Consider the following 17935-nt stretch of genomic DNA (forward strand, 5'->3'; position numbering starts at 1 on the left):
TGGAAGCATATACACCTCCTGTAATTACAAATAATGTCCAGTAAAATGCACAGAAGCACGTGGAAAAGCAGTGGAAAAAGACCCACAAAAATATGAAGACGGCCTCCAAACTGCCCTTGGGTTTCTCCTACACACAAAGCAGGGCTGGCTGCAAAATCTGCAAGGCCGCCACCAAGCAAATCTGTGGGGCCCCCTGTCCAAAAGTGATTAAGCATTTCAAGTCAGCAACAACAGAGCCTTAAACCAAGCACAGGGTTCTTGTGAACTCGGGGCCCTGAGTGACGGTGCAGACCCGACTCCTCTGAGGTCAGTCCTGACACCGCCTGGCCCTTGCCTCAGGGCCGCCACACACGCTGTTCCTTCTCACCATTCCTTGCCCTTCCTCCCTGATAATCCCCCAGTCTCAGGCTGAGCGGGGTCTCAAGGGAAGACCCTTCTCTGAACTTTCATCCCGCTGCCCCCACCCCCATCTGAGTCCCTCCTTTGTGCTTCTCACCCAGACCCAGTCTGAATGGGCTTTATTCATCCCTGCTCCTGCCGGCTTCCTGTCAGCCCCACCCCCACTAGCACATTTGCTCTAAGAAGGGCTGCAGGGGAGGTCGGGGAGGAGGTGGGGGGATAGGGCAGCCACAGGCCAGTGTCACTGACTGCTTTACTCTCCACACCCAGCCCCTGCCCAGCCCCTAACCGGGCCACCGTCATTCCCCGCGGACACGTGGGACTCGGTATACTTCACATTTCTCAGATTTGCCAGGATGAACTTTTTGGTTTTTGTGGGCTTTTTTTTTTTTTTTTAAGATTTATTTATGTGAGAGAGAGAGAGACTGAGAGGGAGAGCACAACTGGCAGGGAGGTGAGAGAGAGGGAGAGAGAATCTCAAGGAGATACCACAGTGAGCGCAGAGCCCGACGCGGGGCTCGATCCCACGACTCTGAGATCCTGACCTGAGCCGAAACCAAGAGCTGGGGGCTCCACCCACTGAGCCACCGGTGCCCCCGAACATTCTATTTTAGACCCTCGCTCACAGGGCCCCTGGAAGGCTCAATCCACTGGGCGGCTGCCTTCCACTGGGGTCGTGATCCCAGGATCCTGGGCCGGAATCTGCAGAGGGCTCCTTGCTCAGTGGGCAGCCCGCTTCTCCCTCACCACTGCCTGTGCGCTCTCGCGTGCTCTCTCTCTCAAATAAATAAATAAAATCTTTAAAAAAAAAAAAAAAAAAGTTAAAGTAAGTAAATAAATAAACCTGTGCTCAAGTTCTGGTAACAGTCCCTCCCCCGCTGCCCCCAGGTCCCCAGGGGAGCCCTGGCCTCCCTTTCCTTCCCTTCCCACAACGGTGGCTGGCCCAGGGGTGGCCGCTCCCGGACGCCTCTCACTAGCCCTCGCCAGCCGGTCCGGGGCCCTCGGGGCCAGCCAGCTGCCCTGGGCCCGGGACATCCCCAGCGACGGCTGCGTCCTAGCCGCAGTCCTTTCCAGACGGGCACGCTCGGAAGCCGACACCCGGCAATGGAGAGCCCCAGACAGCGCCCCAGACGAGGGGGTGACGCTTCACGAAAACAGAATCGAACGAGCGTCCTCGAAGAGCCAGTGCTGCGACCTCAGGAGGGGAACAAAGAGGCAGACGAACACGTGAAGCAAAGGAAAACCCGGTGCGTGGGGCGGGCCGGCGGCTGCCCGAAGCTTTCTCCCATCGAGCATGTGCCTCCGGCCCCAACTTCCAGGGGGCGGGCTATGGGGCGTGAAGACCCCATCGAGATGGGACGCAAGGATAAACATGAATCGTAAATCCCATATCAATGCGGACAAAAGCACAGTGCCCGGCGCCGGATTGCGGGGCGCCTCCCGGCTCACGGGTCCTCCCGCACAGATGTCATTCTTCCAGTCCCCACGGTTTCCGTGTGGCAGTTCGTGACAGCGAGCATCTGGGCCACCGTCACGGCGTGCAGGCGGCCCCCTGCAAGCTCATCCGACAGACCAGAACCGGAGTCCCCGAGCCCGGTGACAGGCCCGCCGGGCAGCAGAACCCAGATCAGACCCCGGTCCCCGCAGGTGGGAGCCCAGATCGCGTGAAACCCTCGCTGCGGGCAGGACGGGGCGCTGCCCCGGGGCTCACTCCCGACACCGCCCCCCGCCAGGGCAGCCCCCAGCCGGCGCCCCATCTCACCTGCCTTGCACGTCTTGCCGTTGTCGTGGAGCTGCACACCGGTGGGGCAGGCGCACGTGTAGAAAGGCTCCCTCGGGGACAGCAGGCACAGGTGGGAGCAGCCGCCGTTGTCCTCTGCACACCGCGTGTGGACTGGGGAAGACGGGGCAGAGTGAGGGAAGGCTTGAGCCGCAGAGCCCTTGACCCCCCTCCCGCCCCACGCACAGTCCTGGTGGGGGCATCCTCCCTGCTCTGCCCCTCCCCTCCCTTCTACAGTCAGAAACCCACTCTTCCTCAGGGCCCCTCAGACAACACCTCCTCCATGAAGGCCACCCTTGGCCTTCCCCAACAGGATCTCAGGACCTGCCCGTGCAGTACGGACTGGAGGCTCCTGGACCAGAGGCCTGTCTAATCTCGGTGACGAGCTTGGACCCCACGGGATCGGCACAAGCACTTGGTGGCCAGGCCCGGACGCCGCCGGTGCTGCTGGCAACCCTTTGCACTCTCCCAAGCCCGTCCACATCCAACACCAACAGACCCGAACGCTGCTGGCATTTCACTCTGCCCAGGGCAGGCTGGGGGGGGCGGCACCCCAAAATGTAGACTATGAACCACCCCCGTCAACTGGAGATTCCTGGGGTGGTGTCTCTCCTCTCCCTCATGCTGCCTTCCGGTGTGGGCTGCCCCAAGCGCGGATGCTAAGGACCAAGATGTTCTCAACAAAACACAATTGCCAAGAACCCGCCCTTGCCTTTGGCACTGACAACGGTTGCCCCCTTTGGGCCCCTCACTGGTAAGTTCAAAGCAAGAAACTTCTACAGTACCCTGGTCCCCAAGGACCTGCTGGCTGCCTGTCACCGGAGCCCTGAGCCCACTCGTCACCAACAAGGACCCCAGCCACCACCCTCTGGGGACCCCAGGCTGAGAGCCTCGATTTACAGCAGATCATTCATCGCTGACTATGTATCTTCTGGAAAAAAGCAACCTTCCTTGGGAGTCCCTCTGCCACCTGCACAGAGAGGACTGCTGCAGTGGGGGTCCCCACCCGCCGCTGCCCCTCAGCCTGGCCCTGCACTCTGAAAACACCTCCCTCCCCTCCACCAGCACCTCCTCTCGGCGCTGCTGAGTTCGGCGCCCCCAGCCTGGGGGCCTCAGCCGAGGGAAGCCGCCAGCCACCCCCAGCGCCATACTTACAGTAAGGCTGCCGCTCCGGGCTGAGCACTTGAATGTCCATGGGCGAGTAGAGGGCACTAAGGATCTCCTTCCTCTTCTCTCCAGTCCTCTTGTTACAGGCGTGGATGGAGCGGGTCTGCCAGTCCGTCCAGTACAGAGTGTCCCCAGAGAGCGTCAGGGCAAAGGGGTGCGTCAGGCTGCCCTCCACGACCTTCTGCCTGCAGGGGCGTGAGGGCAGAGCGGGGAGCCATCAGCAGATTGCCCAGAGCCCTGCACACTCCCTGCTTTGAAACACCCTCCCCGGTCACTGTGGACCCACTCACATCACACAGGACAGTAGGACACAGCGGGGCGGGCATCCTGGGAACCGTCCCGGTGCGTGTGGGGCACTTCCCAGATGCCGCCAGCCCCCTGCCGTCCCTCCCAGAGACACGGGCCTCCCCTCCGGACCTGTTTCTAGAACACTGGCTGGTGGCAAAGTGCTCCCCAGGGTAAAAAGGAGGAAGAAAATTGGCAAGGGGGAAGCCTCAGCTGACATCACAAGAACTGGAGACCGGCGCGCCTGCTCTGCCCTGATGTTTCGACGGCTTACAGACTGGACCAAATGCGCCTGCTCCTTGCTGTCATTTATAGGATCCGGCTACATTGAATTTGATAACAATGCAAGCAAGGGAAAGCAGCTCTTTTCCATGTATTTATAATGTTCAGCAAACGAGAACTAGTTTTTAACGAGATTATGGATGCTGGTTCTGATTCAGAATTTGACACCTGGTGGGGGGGTGTGATTATCCAGTTTAATGACCCTCCCTGCCCGCAGGCTCCTTGGTGGGGGACGGCTGCAGGGGGCTGGTCCCCAGCACCACCAACGCCCCCCCAGCACTATACCGTGGAGACAGCAACACATACAAGGTGTTACTAAACAACTTAAAGCCACATTCCCTGCTCTTCCCGGACCTGACCCAATGCTGCCCCCTTTTTGTCTTCTTGACATCACCTTTTAAGATCTTTTTTTTTTTTTTCAAGATTTTATTTATTTGAGAGAGAGACAGTGAGAGAAAGCACAAGAGGGGAGAAGGTGAGAGGGAGAAGCAGACCCCGCACAGAGTCAGGGGCCCGATGTGGGACTTGATCCCAGGACTCCAGGACCATGACCTGAGCCGCAAGCAGCCACCAACCAACTGCCACCCAGCCGCCCACCTTTAAAGATTTTTATGTATTTGTTAGAGAGACCGCACGAGCAGGAGGAGCAGGAGGCAGAGGGAGAAGCAGGCTCCCCGCTGAGCAGGGAGCCCCACGTGGGACTCCATTCTGGGCCTCTAGGACCATGACCTGAGCCAAAGGCAGACATTTAACTGACGAAACCACCCAGGCATCCCCTTGATGTTACTTTTTAAAATAAACTATTGAGAGAAATGCATGGAACACAGAATGAACCATTTTGTTAAGTGAATAATTCCATGCTATGCAGCATGCTTAGAATGTTACTCAACTACAGCCTCCATCTCCTTCCCAACCATTCCCATTATGCTCAGGAGAACCCCGAGCCCACTCAGCTGTTACCCCTCATATCCCCTCCACCCCAGTCCCACCATCACTATCACCATCACCACCGTCACCATCATTGTCACCATAATCATCACCATCACCACCACCATTGTCACCACCACCACCACCATTGTCACCACCACCATCGCCATCAACACCACCATCGCCATCAACACCATCATCACCATCTTTGTTACCATAATCATCACCACCATCACTATCACCATCGTCACCGTAATCATCACCATCACCACCATCATTGTCACCATAGTCACCATCATCATCATCACCACCATCGTCACCATCATCACCATCATCACAATCACATCATCATCACTGCATCACCACCATCACCATCATTACCATCGTCACGACCATCGTCACCACCATCACCATCATCGCCTTCGCCACCATCACAGCCGTCACCACCATCACCATTTTCATGTCGTAAGTGCCACCACCATCCTTGCTGGCCTGTCGCGATCCCTCCACCAGGCACCCCCAGACTGCAGCCTTTCCAGCCTCCAACACTCCCTTCACAACGGCCAGGGTCACTCAGCTTCCCAAGGACCACATCTCCCCAGGCTGCCACACTTTCCAAGTCCCCACCCAGGCCCCAGGCCAGTCTGTGCTCACAGAGACAATGGGCTAGAATGTTTCAAACCAGCTGGACATGGTCAGCAGAGGTCAAGGAGGAACTGAGGTCTCCTACCAACAGCCGTCAGAGTGGTCCTCCAGCCTCGGTCAAGCCTTCGGATGACCACAGCCCCTGCCAGGAGCTTGACTATAACCACAGGGCACACTCTGAGCTAAGTCCGCTAAACCACTCCTAATTCCTGACACTCTTTTGCCACAAGAAAAAACCCTGTTTGCTGATTTAGGTGGCCAGGCTTGGGGCTATTTTGGTACACAGCAACAGATAAACTAGTATGCAGGCCTGGATAAAATGTGGCAAACCTGCTAACACCCTCAGATCTGTCAGCCTCGTCATCTGCCTGTGTGTGCAGAGATCCAGCCGAGTCCTCCCCATGCCGCGTGACCGCAGCCCACGACACCGGCACCCGCTACCTCCCCACCTGGTTCAGGAGCTCCACCGGGCAGAAGCAGGGTCTGTCCTCCAGGAGGATTCCCCAAGACCCGGCACAAATTCAATAAATGAAAATAAACAAAGCCCCGTGCACAGAAGGCATGTCCCTGTGGTTACAGCATGACAACGTACAGGACTGTTAAGCTAAGCTGACCAGAAAGCTCTACAAGCAATTACCTAACGAGTGAAAAACCCTTCATAGCTCACTCATTTAACTCATTTTACTGAGCAAGTATTAGGTGTGAGGCCCTCTGGCAAGACTGCGGAATGCAGTGAACCCCAAGACCAGCCCTACTCCTGCCCTCAGGAAGGGGGTATGGTCTACTCTTTACGTCCCTGCTGGACCCCTGGGTTTTAGGTCCACAATCCCTTCTCCACCATTCTGAAACCCAAAACAACTTTGAAAATGGCAAGACTTCTGTGACTCCTTTGGTGCAAAAACCGTGTGCGGATGTGGGGCTGTTTTTCGTCTTCCGACCCCGCTCGGAATGACTATTCCGTGTTTTGCCGCGGACACAGTCACATGGCGGATGGCAGGTGCCCCCCCAGACCTCACTCGGGGTGGAGTCTGACGCCCTGTGTGCACTCCACCACTGTGTTAAGTTCTGGACTCTTCATTTCTGGACTCCTCGGGCCCCCAGGGTTTCAGATACGAGACCCCGGGTCTGAGTTAAGAAGGGTCACCTGCCAACATCCAGCCTGGACCTTAGCGGGGGGCTGGGGAGCACAGGGCTGCCGCGCGGGCAGGCACTTACCGGAACGAGCCATCCAGGTTGGCACGGTGGATGAAGCTGAGCTTGGCGTCGGCCCAGTAGAGCTTCTGCTCCTCCAAGTCGATGGTCAGCCCGTTGGGCCAGTAGATGTCGGAGTCCACGATGATTTTGCGGGTACTGCCGTCCATGCCTGCTCGCTCGATTCGAGGTGTCTCGCCCCAGTCCGTCCAGTACATGTACCTAACGAGGGGGCAGAGCACGAGCAGGGAAGGCTAGCCCGGGGCTGCTTTGTGTCTGTCTTCTGTCTACACGAATGCAAACGTGTTAGACAGAGACCGAGAAATCGTCCCCGAATCTCGCCCACTAGAGGTAACCCGTGCTTAGGGGCTGGGCTAGTCTCGCTTCCGATTTGTCTCCTAAGCAGTTAGGAACATATTAATTCTTAAACCAAGTTGGCGAACCAAAATATGCTATTCCAACTTGTCCCCGGAGATCCCCTCTGAGTATCCCCTCTTTCTACTAATAGAAAACCTCTTTGTTCTCTTAAAGGCGACAGGATATCGTAAATTAGTTACATGACGCCAGTTCGACGTTTGAGTTCTTTCTGATTTTTTTGCTACTACGAAAATGCCGCAAATGAACTGCTAAAGCCAATTAAAAATATGTAGGGTGAGAGAGTGTTCGGCACATTAAAAAAATGAGGCATTAAGCCAAGGAGGAATCTTAGATGTTTATTACTAAGAGAAAGAGCCAGTCTGGAAGGGTTACGTACGGTGTGACTCCAACCACAGGACATTCTGGAAAAGGCAGAACTACAGAGACTAGAAAAAGATGAGGGGCTGCCCAGGGGTTTTGTTTAACAACAATAAAAAACAGAGTCTATTTTTAAAAAACCCACACAGGTGGGCGTGACTGCAGTTCGGCCCGGAGGGGCTTGTGGGTGATTCGCCACTGCCCTTCCCCACCCTCCAGCCTCTAGGAAGGGGCAGGCCCCTCACACCCTGAAGCCCCTCCTGAAAGGCTTCCTTATGTGATAGCCCACCAAGTAGGTGGACACGATGTGCGGTGACACCAGGCATCTGGGGTGACAGGTTCAAACCCTGCCGGCACCCAGAGAACACATCTAGCTCCCCGGGGAGGCGAAAACCCAGCGTGCTCCTCGAAGCCAGGCCTGGGTTCCTGGGGGCAGCTCAGAGGAACGACACCTGCCTGGAGGACACAGGCCCCTCAGGTTCCGGTCGGACGTGGATGAGCCATGGGACACGCGGGTGGCAGACCTGCTTTGTTTGGCCCGCCCGCATCTCCTTGCTGACAAGGAGGACAGTGTCCAGTTTCCCTTGGAGAAGCCCCGCTCCCACGAGTGGTCTTTCCCCACGGTGCAGTCTTACCCACCCCTCCTCCCAGGGCGGGTGGGCATGGGTGGGTCGTGGCTAATCAGCAAATCCCATAACCTTTGGCCTCAGGGACTGCTTTAAAGGCCGGCAGCTTGTCGACACCCCATGCCAGGCCACCGGGAGTCTGCCTGGAACAGCGACCCGGGAAGGCAGGGAGCTCCCCGCCCCACCTGTGCCACCCTAGGAGGCCCGCGGGTAGTGCAAATCCAGTGGGGGTAGACCGTGCACTGTCCCTTCTCGGGCATCCTAGTTCCCGGCCCACAGACCCTCTCTTCACTTCGAGCTGCTTCTCTCCAACTTGGTACGGGCCCCCTGCGACCATGGGAGGTGTGGGTGCCGGAGGGGCCACCCCACGGGTGAGCCATACAGCCTTCCTGGGGGGGTGTCATTCTAAGCCGATGCCAGGACGATCTGCTGGAGGAGCTGGGACAGGTCCCTGAGCCACGCCAAAGGCAGCCTCCTGCCCACGTGGCAGCGAGGTTCCTGTCACCCAGCCCCCCTGCTTTCCAACCCAAGTGGGGACAGACAGGAGAAGAAAGCACCCGCACGCAGAGGCCTCTCCTTCACTCTCTCCTCTGCAGCTAGTGAGCACTTGGCTGACACAGGGGGAGCAGGAATCTCTCTTCCCACTGGACAGATGGGAAAACTGAGGCTCTGGGAGGCGGACCTGCCCCAGGCACGTGCCAGCGGCTCCGGGAGCACTGCATGGCTTTTTGGGTGAGGCCAGAGCTGGGCCGTCGGTGGGCAGCAGCCCGGGGCAGGCAGGTGCTGTCCGCCAGCTCAGCAAAGGCTCCCGGCGGCCTGCTGCAGACACCCTCCTTCCCAGTGCCTGTCCCGCCCCCCAGCAGCCTGGAAGAAGCCAGCCCTCCCGCCATCCACGGAGAAGATATCGGGAGAATGGATCTCAGAGCCATCCGATGGTAACCTCCCTAGATGCTGTCCCGTAGCCGGCGAGAAAGGCCGGAAAATGTGAAGGCTCTGGACCTCTGCAAGGAGCATAATTCAAATTCCTTCCCCCGGGTTTCATAACAGAGGCCCGCTGGTTTCCTTAAATGGGGAGTTTGCGAGCCACGCCGTTCCCAGAGACTGGCTGGCGTGGATGTGCTTTTGCAAAATCCTGAACGCTGCCGCAGGCCCAGCCCGGTTCCACGGGGGGAATCCACTTCTGAAGGAAAGCACAGGAAACACGGCTGCCTGGTCTTTGTGCGGTCGTGGGCCGTGGGCCGTGGGTCGTGGCTGTGTGTTAGTTTAGGGAAGGACCATTTTGCATTTTAAAGAAGGGGTTGGGTTTCATCCTGGCTTTAGCTTGAGACTGGGAGCAAGTGCAGCCCCTTGCTGTCTAATGCCGGCCTGGGCCTCCCCTCAAGCACTGGGCTGGTGTCTCTCCAGCTCCTGGTACTCGGCTCCCGGTACTTGGGGCCAGAGGGCCCTCCCCAGGTATGGCTCTGCCGCCCCCAGGGGCCCTTGACCCTGGGGAGGGTGGTGGCTTCCCTTAACCCTGTCTGGATGCTTACTTCGCTACCTGTGCCCAAGGGGACAGAACGGGCATCTCAAACGTTCACCACAGGGGACGCGTGGGGGGAGCCAGTTCGGAAGCCCTTCCCAGGGCATCAACACCAAAGTCAACTTTGCCCCCGGGGCTGGGGGTGTTGGAAAGAATTCAGAGGCAAGATCAGAAAGGATTTCAAACATTTAGTAAGAAAAGCCGAGCTAGAGAATGACTGACTCCCAGTGATGGTACAAGCAAGGCCAGCCTGGACATGAACATGAAGATCGCTCCCCACCAAGCGCCAAGCACCTCCCACCAAGCACCGAGCACCTCTCCACCAAGCGCCAAGCACCTCCCCACCAAGCCCGGAGCACCTTCCCAACCAGGAACCCAGAGCCTCCCTGCTGAGCACAAACCCCTCCCAACCAACCAATGGTTGGTCACAAGGGAGAGGTCATGAGGAAGAAAGAAGACACATGGGCACAGACACGGAGACTGTATTTGAGGTAGTGAGCGAGGAGCATCTTTGGTGTTTCAACAACTAAGACTCACTGAAGCTGCTAACTGTTCTTGGCGTTTTCTGCATGACACGGGACATGGTCCCACCCTGTACAGATGGGGACACTGAGGCACAGGACAGCAGTGCGCAGCCCTTGCTTCTTGCCTTTGTCTCTAACCCACATGCAAAGAACCAGCAAACCTGTGTGGTTCTGATCCCAAATCTGGCCACTTCTCACCCACAGCCCATTAGCTTCCTGATCCATGCCCCCACCTTATATCACCAGACCATGGTGACAGCCACAAAAGACCCCCGGCTCCCACTCCAAAGTCCACCCTCACTCCAACGGTCAGAGGAACCCCCCCCCAGCAACTCTTCCACTCTAAACAGGACCTACCCTTTCCCCTGCTCTGTGTCCTCCATTCTCCCCTTCAATTCATTACAGCCCCACCAACAGGCCAAGCCTCCTCCTACCCCAGGGCCTTTGCACTGGCCACTTACACTGCCTGGAATATTCATCCCCTGGACGGCCACATGGCTCTCACTCTCATCGGCTTTAGGTCTCTGCTCAAATATCATCCACTTGTTCTTAGTCTCCTAACCTACGACAGGAAGCCCCTCGCCTCACCCTCTTTCTCCTCAGGCCCCATGTTATTCTCCTCCGTGGCACACATCCCTCTGGGACATACTATCTGCTTATGGTCTTCTCCCTCCAGTGCATTGCAAGGGCCTCGAGGCAGCACCCCTTAGCCTCTCCCATCACTGACAATGTCCCCTCTAAGCTGGGGAGACTCAGCCCTTGCCAGCCACCACCTCCTGAAGGGTGGTCGGATTCCAGGAGTCCTGGGGTCACCCCGCAGTATGGGAGAGGTCAGAAATAGGGAACATCCTGGAAGGTCAGCCTGGCCCCTGGCAGCTCAGCCTGCTTGGAAGGTGGGGCAAGAGGGGCCTGAGGGAAGTCACTGTTGAGTTTGGCCCCCCAGGAGGCTGGGGCTGGGGGGCTCCACTGGGGTAGATGCACCAGGCCTGTCTGGTCTGACTCCTGGACGATAAACCCCAAACCATCCCTGACCTCGTGTGTGTGTACATGGAGGACACGAGAGCTGGGGGGTGCGTTTGCTAAGTCAGCACACTGTCAGGCGGGGTACTCGCCCACCACAGCACCCCTTCCCCCGTTCCCCAGCTATCCAAACACCAGCCTCGGTGAGACAGGCCTCTACCTCCTGGCCCCTGTTCCACCCACCTGGGGCGGGCTGACCAGGAAGAGAAGGCACCACCGGGACCAGGGCAAGCAGGCGGCATCGGGAGCAGAACCCAGGGGTCCTACTGTGTTCCTGTTCAAGATGTCCGGGAGCCGTCCACCTCTGGCCACCGAAGCGGCAGACACACACAGCCACGGCTCGGCTGCCGCCACCAGGTAGCCGGACACCTGCCACCCAGGTAAGGCTGTGTCACTCCCAGGCTGTGGGAAGAGGGGACCGACGCGGAGGGGTGACAGAGCGAACTGCTCCCACTCGGAAAAGTCTAGAATGGGCCCGGCCAGGCTGGCCGTGCCATTGGCCACCTCCCCATGATCTGTTCCTCCCAGCCTTCAGACCCCAGGATGTTCCTAGCTTCACTGCCGCTCCCACAGTCCCACCTGGAACTCAGGGCTGGGCCCTGAGCCGTCATGGGTCACGGTGAGCTCAGCTAGATGGGGGAGCAGAGGAGAGCAGAGGGCTTCCGGAAGAGGCCAGAGAGACAATCCGCCCGGCCAGTTCCACTTCCGGACAAGGACCTCCACGTTTTATACCGTTTTCAGCAAATGTCGTTAGAAAGGTGTGGAAGGCACAGATTCAGCCTGCGGGAGGGCCTGACCGCCTCGGACACCGTCACACACACAACAGAGGCCTCGTGATTCACCTCGGGAGCCTTGGACGCAGCAGGTTTCAAACAGAAACCGAAGCATGGCCTTTCAAGGGGAAATGGTTCCCAACAGCAGGTTCCAAAAGGCAAACTCCTTTCAAGATGGCCAGGTTTGCTCTGAAAAAGCTGCTTGGGCTTAAGTCAATTCAAGAGGGAAACCAGGGACCCCCGGACCCCCCGCCAAGGAGAAAGGCAGCTGGGCTTACCCATGAGCGGGGTCCAAGGCGATGGCCCGTGGCTGGTCGAGGTCCTGCCAGAAGAGGACCTTCCGCGACGTCCCGTTGAGGTCGGCCACCTCGATACGGTTGGTCTCCGAGTCGGTCCAGTACAGCTTCTTGCCGACCCAGTCGCAGGCCAGGCCGTCGGGTGACACCAGGCCGGAGATGACCACGTTCTGCACGGCGACCCCTGTCTGGTTCAGGTAGGTCTGCTTGATGGCCTCCTCGCTCACGTCCGTCCAGTACACGGCTCCCTTGGAGAACTGGAAGTCCACGGCGGCCGCATCCTCCAGGCCGCTGACCACGATGGTGGACTCCAGCTTGACTCCGCCGGCGTCCACCAGCCGCACGTCCCGGCGGTTGGCGAACAGCAAGAGAGGCGAGGCTGCAGGGGGCGGGGGGAAGCAATAGGTGAGGACCGGCCCTGAGTCGGGGGTCCCACGGCCCGGCATAGGGGGCCACAAGCCCCGAGAGCTCCTGGCCCCCACCCCCGCACCCCGGCCCCTCTGCTCCTTCCTCCCGCTCCCCTGGGCGCGGGCAGGCATAGTCCCAGGGGACTCTTCCTGCCACGCCTGCCCCCTCACGCCAGGATGCCACGGCCAGGCCACCCGGCGCCTCTAGGGGCTACAGAGAAGCCACATCAGCCTGATGCAAGAGAAGGGGACGCTGGGGCACAGTCCTGGCTGGGCCTTAAGATTCCCTTACAGTTCCCGGACCCGTTGTCCCAACCCAGGCCCCTTCCTGGCACTGTGGCCTCGGTTTCCCACTCCGGAGTGCCACCCCTCAGCTCATACCCCTTCGACAGCACCATGTGCCGCGGCGGGGCCGAGAGGCTACCACAGCCAGCGCCGGGCTCCAACCCGGGCCATGCCCCTGAGGACATGGGAGACATAAGGAGAGCTGGAGGTCAGGACCCCCTTGGGGCTCCACCACTGCCGCCAGCACGGGGCATCACGACGTCACAAGGCAGGGAGGGACGCTTATAGAGATCAGACAGGGGCGGTGCAGCTACACGGGAGCCAGGCATCCCGACCTCCTGCGAGGAGACGGCCACAAGGGACCTCTGTCCCCAGACCTCCCTGCCCCTCCCTGCCCCAAGCAGACGCAGACAAAGAGGAAAGAACCTTCATCGTCACAGGCCACCAGGTCCCTGCAGGTCACCCACGACACGCAGAGCCGTGCAGGCTCCTCTGCAAGTGTCCTGGGGAGCCCGTGAGGGGCCTGGGCTATGGAGGGCATTGCACCCAGTGTGCCGATGGGGAAGAGGAGACCCGGAGGGGTGCCCGCACAGCCAAGTTCAACAGCACCCTCAAGGCCTCTGCACACTGGCCCACTTGTGCGCTGGGCGCGTGGGTGTGTTTGGTCCGCAAACATACATTACTTCTCTGTGTATATTTACTTCACTAATAAGTTTTTAATCATTAAGAAATGGGACTTTCCCTGTTTTCCCAGCTTCTCACAGGACTCGCTCCCAGCACGCCGCGGGTCCACCTGCCCGGCTTAGAGCACCCCTGGCCCTGCCCAGGGCCGGCACACAGCAAGGGTCCTGCACATCCGGTTCCGGCACCCCACCCGCCTCCCGCACCCCAGCTTTAAGGAGGTCCGTTACCTCTGCCCTGGGAGAAGTGGGAAGGAAAAGGGGGACTGTCCAGAAGGGTGTCGGTCCCCATCCCCAGCTAGAGGCCCCAGGGAGTGAAGAGGGACACCCACCGCCAACAGCCCAGCCAGAGGCTGGGCATCATCTGAGACTCGAGAGCCGGCCAGCTCTAGAGCACAGTGGGGACAGGAGAGGATGCCGAGACTGGGGTGGGTCCAGAACCTTCAGAGGAAGAATCCATGAGGACCAGAGGCAGGGGGGCCTTCAGTGCAAACAGGGTCATATGCGGGGTCTGGAGGACACAGCGACACAGGCAGGCAAAGCCACCACCAACAGAGACACCCCACAGCACACCCAGGGTGACAGGCAGGAGCACATTCCCATTCATCATTGCCGTGCTGTTTCTGGTCACCCAGAGCAAGGATCACCAGCCATCCCGTTCCGCCAGCGAGGTTTACGGCGCCCAGACCGCTGAGGTTCCCTGCGGCCAGGTCCCCTGGCTCGTCCCCACTCACCCAGCCAAGGCATGACCTGCCCAGGTAGGCGGAGCTGAAATTCCACACTGTGACTCTCTACCTTCTGAGGACCCCAGGGCTCTCTGATAAACGGATCCTCGCCCCAGACACAGACCCCACACAGGTGCACACCCAGTGCTCTCACCAAGACCTCATGACGTCCTCCTACCAGGGAGGACCCAGCGCCGGCCCCACGACCCCTTGCTAAAGCAAGCAGAGGCCAGGGGTAGCTGCTGACTTCTAGAAGTTAGCGTCTGTCTCAGGAGGGAGCAAGCTCCCTGTGGCCACAGCTATTCAAGCACTAGTAGGGGACTACAGGGGAGGGGCTTCAGGGGAGACGCACCAGGCGTGAGCCTCATCAGGGGGCTGGCCCCACAGACAAGCAGTCTCCCATCGGCTGTTCTCCAGCGGGCAGGGGAAGCACTATGGAAGAGGTACCCCAGGGGTGGGCGGTGAGTGGCCAGAAACCCAAAACACCCTGCCCCGCAGGAGAGGAGGCTGGGCTGGGGAGATAGAGGGGGAGGGAGGAAGGGAGCTCCTGGAAGCTGCCCCAGGCACAAAAAATCCTAGCTCTGCTCTGTACTTTCTCCCCAAACTGGAAAGACCACATTTTCACCAAGGTTTACACTCTGGGCAGTTCAGGTGCACCCTTCAAAGGCCACAGATGGGGGGTGTTCAGTTTCTTGTGCTTTTCCTAAAGTGAGGCTCTGGGGGAGGGAAGCCACTCTGGAGAGCCAGGGGTGGGTGGGTGGGCGGTGGGCAAGGTTCCTGCAGCCCGGGCGGGCGTGGTCCCACCAGGCAGGCCTTTTCCAGAAGGAGCTGCTCCTGCTTCTGGGATGTTTGGAAAGCATGGCACGCCCCACTCCCGAGTCCCCAGAGGCACTCGCCTCACCCTAGTCCCCCCGGGGAACTCACAGCAAGGGGGGCTTCCCCAGCTGACACAGGCACACACACTCTCCTGGTGGCCTGCGCAGGGCCTGGGGAACCCTGGCCAACATGGCCCTCCCACTGGGAGACACAGCGTCCTGGGGGCCGTTCTATCCCACCGGTGGAGAGACTCCTGGGCAGAACAGCCAGGATCTAGCCTGCCATGCGGATGACAGTGGGAGCAGGGCCAGAAAGAAGAGAAGAGAGCAGAGCAGAAAGGAGAGAAAGCTCTCAAGACAGCAGTCAGGACGGGGGGCGCTCTGCACTGAGACTGGGACAGAGCCAGCCAGGAGAGTGGGGGCAGAGGGCCGTGACGCACCATCGGCGACACGCGGAACCCACCTCCATGTCCTACGTCACAATGGGGAAACAGACGATAAGCAACAAATACAGTAGATAGGCCAGGTTAGTTCCTTGAAACATCAACGGGTGGTTTGGAAAAACAGAGCAGGGTATGGGGTCTGGGAGTGGGGGCTGTCACTTCACGTAAGATGGTCAGAACAGTTGCCTTAAGAAAGTGACAATGGGGGACGCCTGGGTGGCTCAGTTGGTTAAGCAGCTGCCTTCGGCTCAGGTCATGATCCCAGCGACCTGGGATCGAGTCCCACATCGGGCTTCTTGCTCCGCGGGGAGCCTGCTTCTACCTCTGACTCTACCTGCCACTCTGTCTGCCTGTGCTCACTCTCTCTCTCTCTCTGACAAATAAATAAATAAAATCTTTAAAAAAAAAAAAAAGAAAAGAAAAGAAAAGAAAGTGACAATGGGGCAAAGACGTGAAAGGTTGAGGGAAGGTGGAAGGGAAGGTATCACCAGCAGAGGGAATGGCCAGTGCAAAGGTCCGGGGGTGAAGCACGTGGGAGGAACAGATGCTGGTCCTATGTGCTCCTTCCCTCTGCACCCATATGCCCAAGACCCTCTCATCTCCCTTGGATGAGGTAACTACAGGTCTGGGAAAGGGATCCTGACCTACCCCAGGTCACTCTGCCCGGGGACAATTTGTTGACTCAGAACCTGAGCTTCTGGGCCGTGAGAAGGAATCACGGGAAGAAAGAGTGTAGCGCAAGAGGGAAGAGTGGGGGAGTGGGGTGGACAAGAGCAGGAGCCACTGGGCCAGGCCACCTCCCAGCTCCGGAACCCACACGGGTCACTGGGAAAAAACATACCGTCACTGGGAGGCCACGGACGCCAGGAAAACCCTTTCGGAAAACACAGTAGCAACTAGTATCAAGGACCACAAAAATCCTAACCCTCCCCCTGGGGAGCACCCTCGCAGGAATCACCCCCAGGAGCACCCGAGGGAGGAGGACAGTCCCGACTGCAATATCGGCTGCTGCCCTATTTGTAACCAAAAACGAACAAAATAACTCCAAAGTCGGGGGTAACCAGACTATCCTTTCAGCATAAAATCACACCCGCAGAACCATAGGAAAGTTGGCTGCAGTGACATCGGAGAAGGGGCACGAAAACATGCTGGGTCACAACACGCCCACCAGCCTGACTTCAAGCCGCGATCTGTACCGGCACAGTTAATGCCAATGTGCTGGGCGGAAACGAAGACGGAACGGGACGCCAGGGAAGGCGACCTTGCCGGGTCTCTGGGTGGACAGACTTGTCCTGTGTTCACCCTGAATCCCGCTTATGTTGCTACAATGTTATCTGCGCCAATATATTTTTCAGGACCCAAAACAGAAGGACCATCAGACCGGGTCCATGCTCCGAGTGTGAGCCCAGGAGACAGCCCAGGGCGATGGCCCAGACCTGCCCTCTCATAGACGGCACGTCTGGTCTGAAATGGGGGTGATCGTGGTGCCTCCACTTCGGAGACTATGGGGTGTGACCCGGGCAATTCACCCAAAGGTCCGGCCCAGAAGCGGCACATCTGAAATGTTCAGCGGACAGCAGCCGGGGCGGGTAGTAATTACTTCCTCCGTCCAGCCCCGGGCCGGAGGGCCGGAGGACCGGACTCTGTGGGGCCTGTGTGGATGCAGACTCCGGGGGCCTGGCCTCTCGCCATGAGACCGGGGGCAAAACTTCAGAAGCAGGAAATGAGAGCCACTCTTAAAAGGCACCCCTGGCCCCGAGCAGACTGAATCCCCCTGCGAAATTCTCCCTTGGTTTAACCAGGTGCAGATGACCCTTTCCATGACCCTGGAGGTCCACAGCCCCTTCCTGCCACAACCCTCAGAATACCCCAAAGAGTCCTGTGGGTTCTCTGCACCTCCCTGGTGGGGGACTGGGAGCAGACCCTCCTACCTGTCCGCAGGCAGTCGGATGTTCCCGGCCCCCCTCGGCGGAGCAGCAACGGACAGAGGCCATCTCCTTCTCCCTCCTCCCTTGGAGACCAGGACCTGTGACCAATTCCCAGTCCCCACCGCAGTAGGATCGGGAGTCTGAAAACCCAGCGCCGGCCACCGCACGCTACCCCATGTAAGCATATCCAGTATTTATATATAGAATTCATAGCAGATGTCTGGCCGTCATTCCAATGGCTGTATTTTACACCGTTTACATGGTTACACCGAACACAGCCCGCTCAAGGTAACCCAATCCTCTGCGACTCCACCAAAGAAGCAACAGTTTTGGTCCCTGCCTTCCTGATACCCGGCGAGCAATGTATCACTCACCGCAGCAGCGAGGCCTGGGCACCAGCTGTGGCGGGGGCGGGGGGCTTTCGTCACACACCAGCCCTCAAGGGAGGGAAAACTACGTGGGGCCACATTCAGGGAGCCTGTG

The 17935-nt window shown here is 58.7% G+C and overlaps 1 protein-coding gene across 1 annotated transcript in view; it reads right to left on the bottom strand.

The window, feature by feature from the left end:
* The window catches only part of LRP5 (LDL receptor related protein 5), a 70273-nt gene extending 57658 nt beyond the window's left edge, over window positions 1–12615 (bottom strand). The window contains exons 1-4 of the mRNA XM_044260361.1: window positions 12152–12615; window positions 6701–6898; window positions 3335–3531; window positions 2162–2293 (exon numbers count right to left, since the gene is read on the bottom strand). Of these exons, the coding sequence (XP_044116296.1) occupies window positions 2162–2293; window positions 3335–3531; window positions 6701–6898; window positions 12152–12615 (991 nt within the window). The remainder of the gene's footprint in view (window positions 1–2161; window positions 2294–3334; window positions 3532–6700; window positions 6899–12151) is intronic.
* Window positions 12616–17935: the final 5320 nt, after the last annotated feature.

This window comes from Neovison vison, chromosome 7, assembly GCF_020171115.1.
Source record: "Neovison vison isolate M4711 chromosome 7, ASM_NN_V1, whole genome shotgun sequence".
NCBI classification, from domain to species: domain Eukaryota; kingdom Metazoa; phylum Chordata; class Mammalia; order Carnivora; family Mustelidae; genus Neogale; species Neogale vison.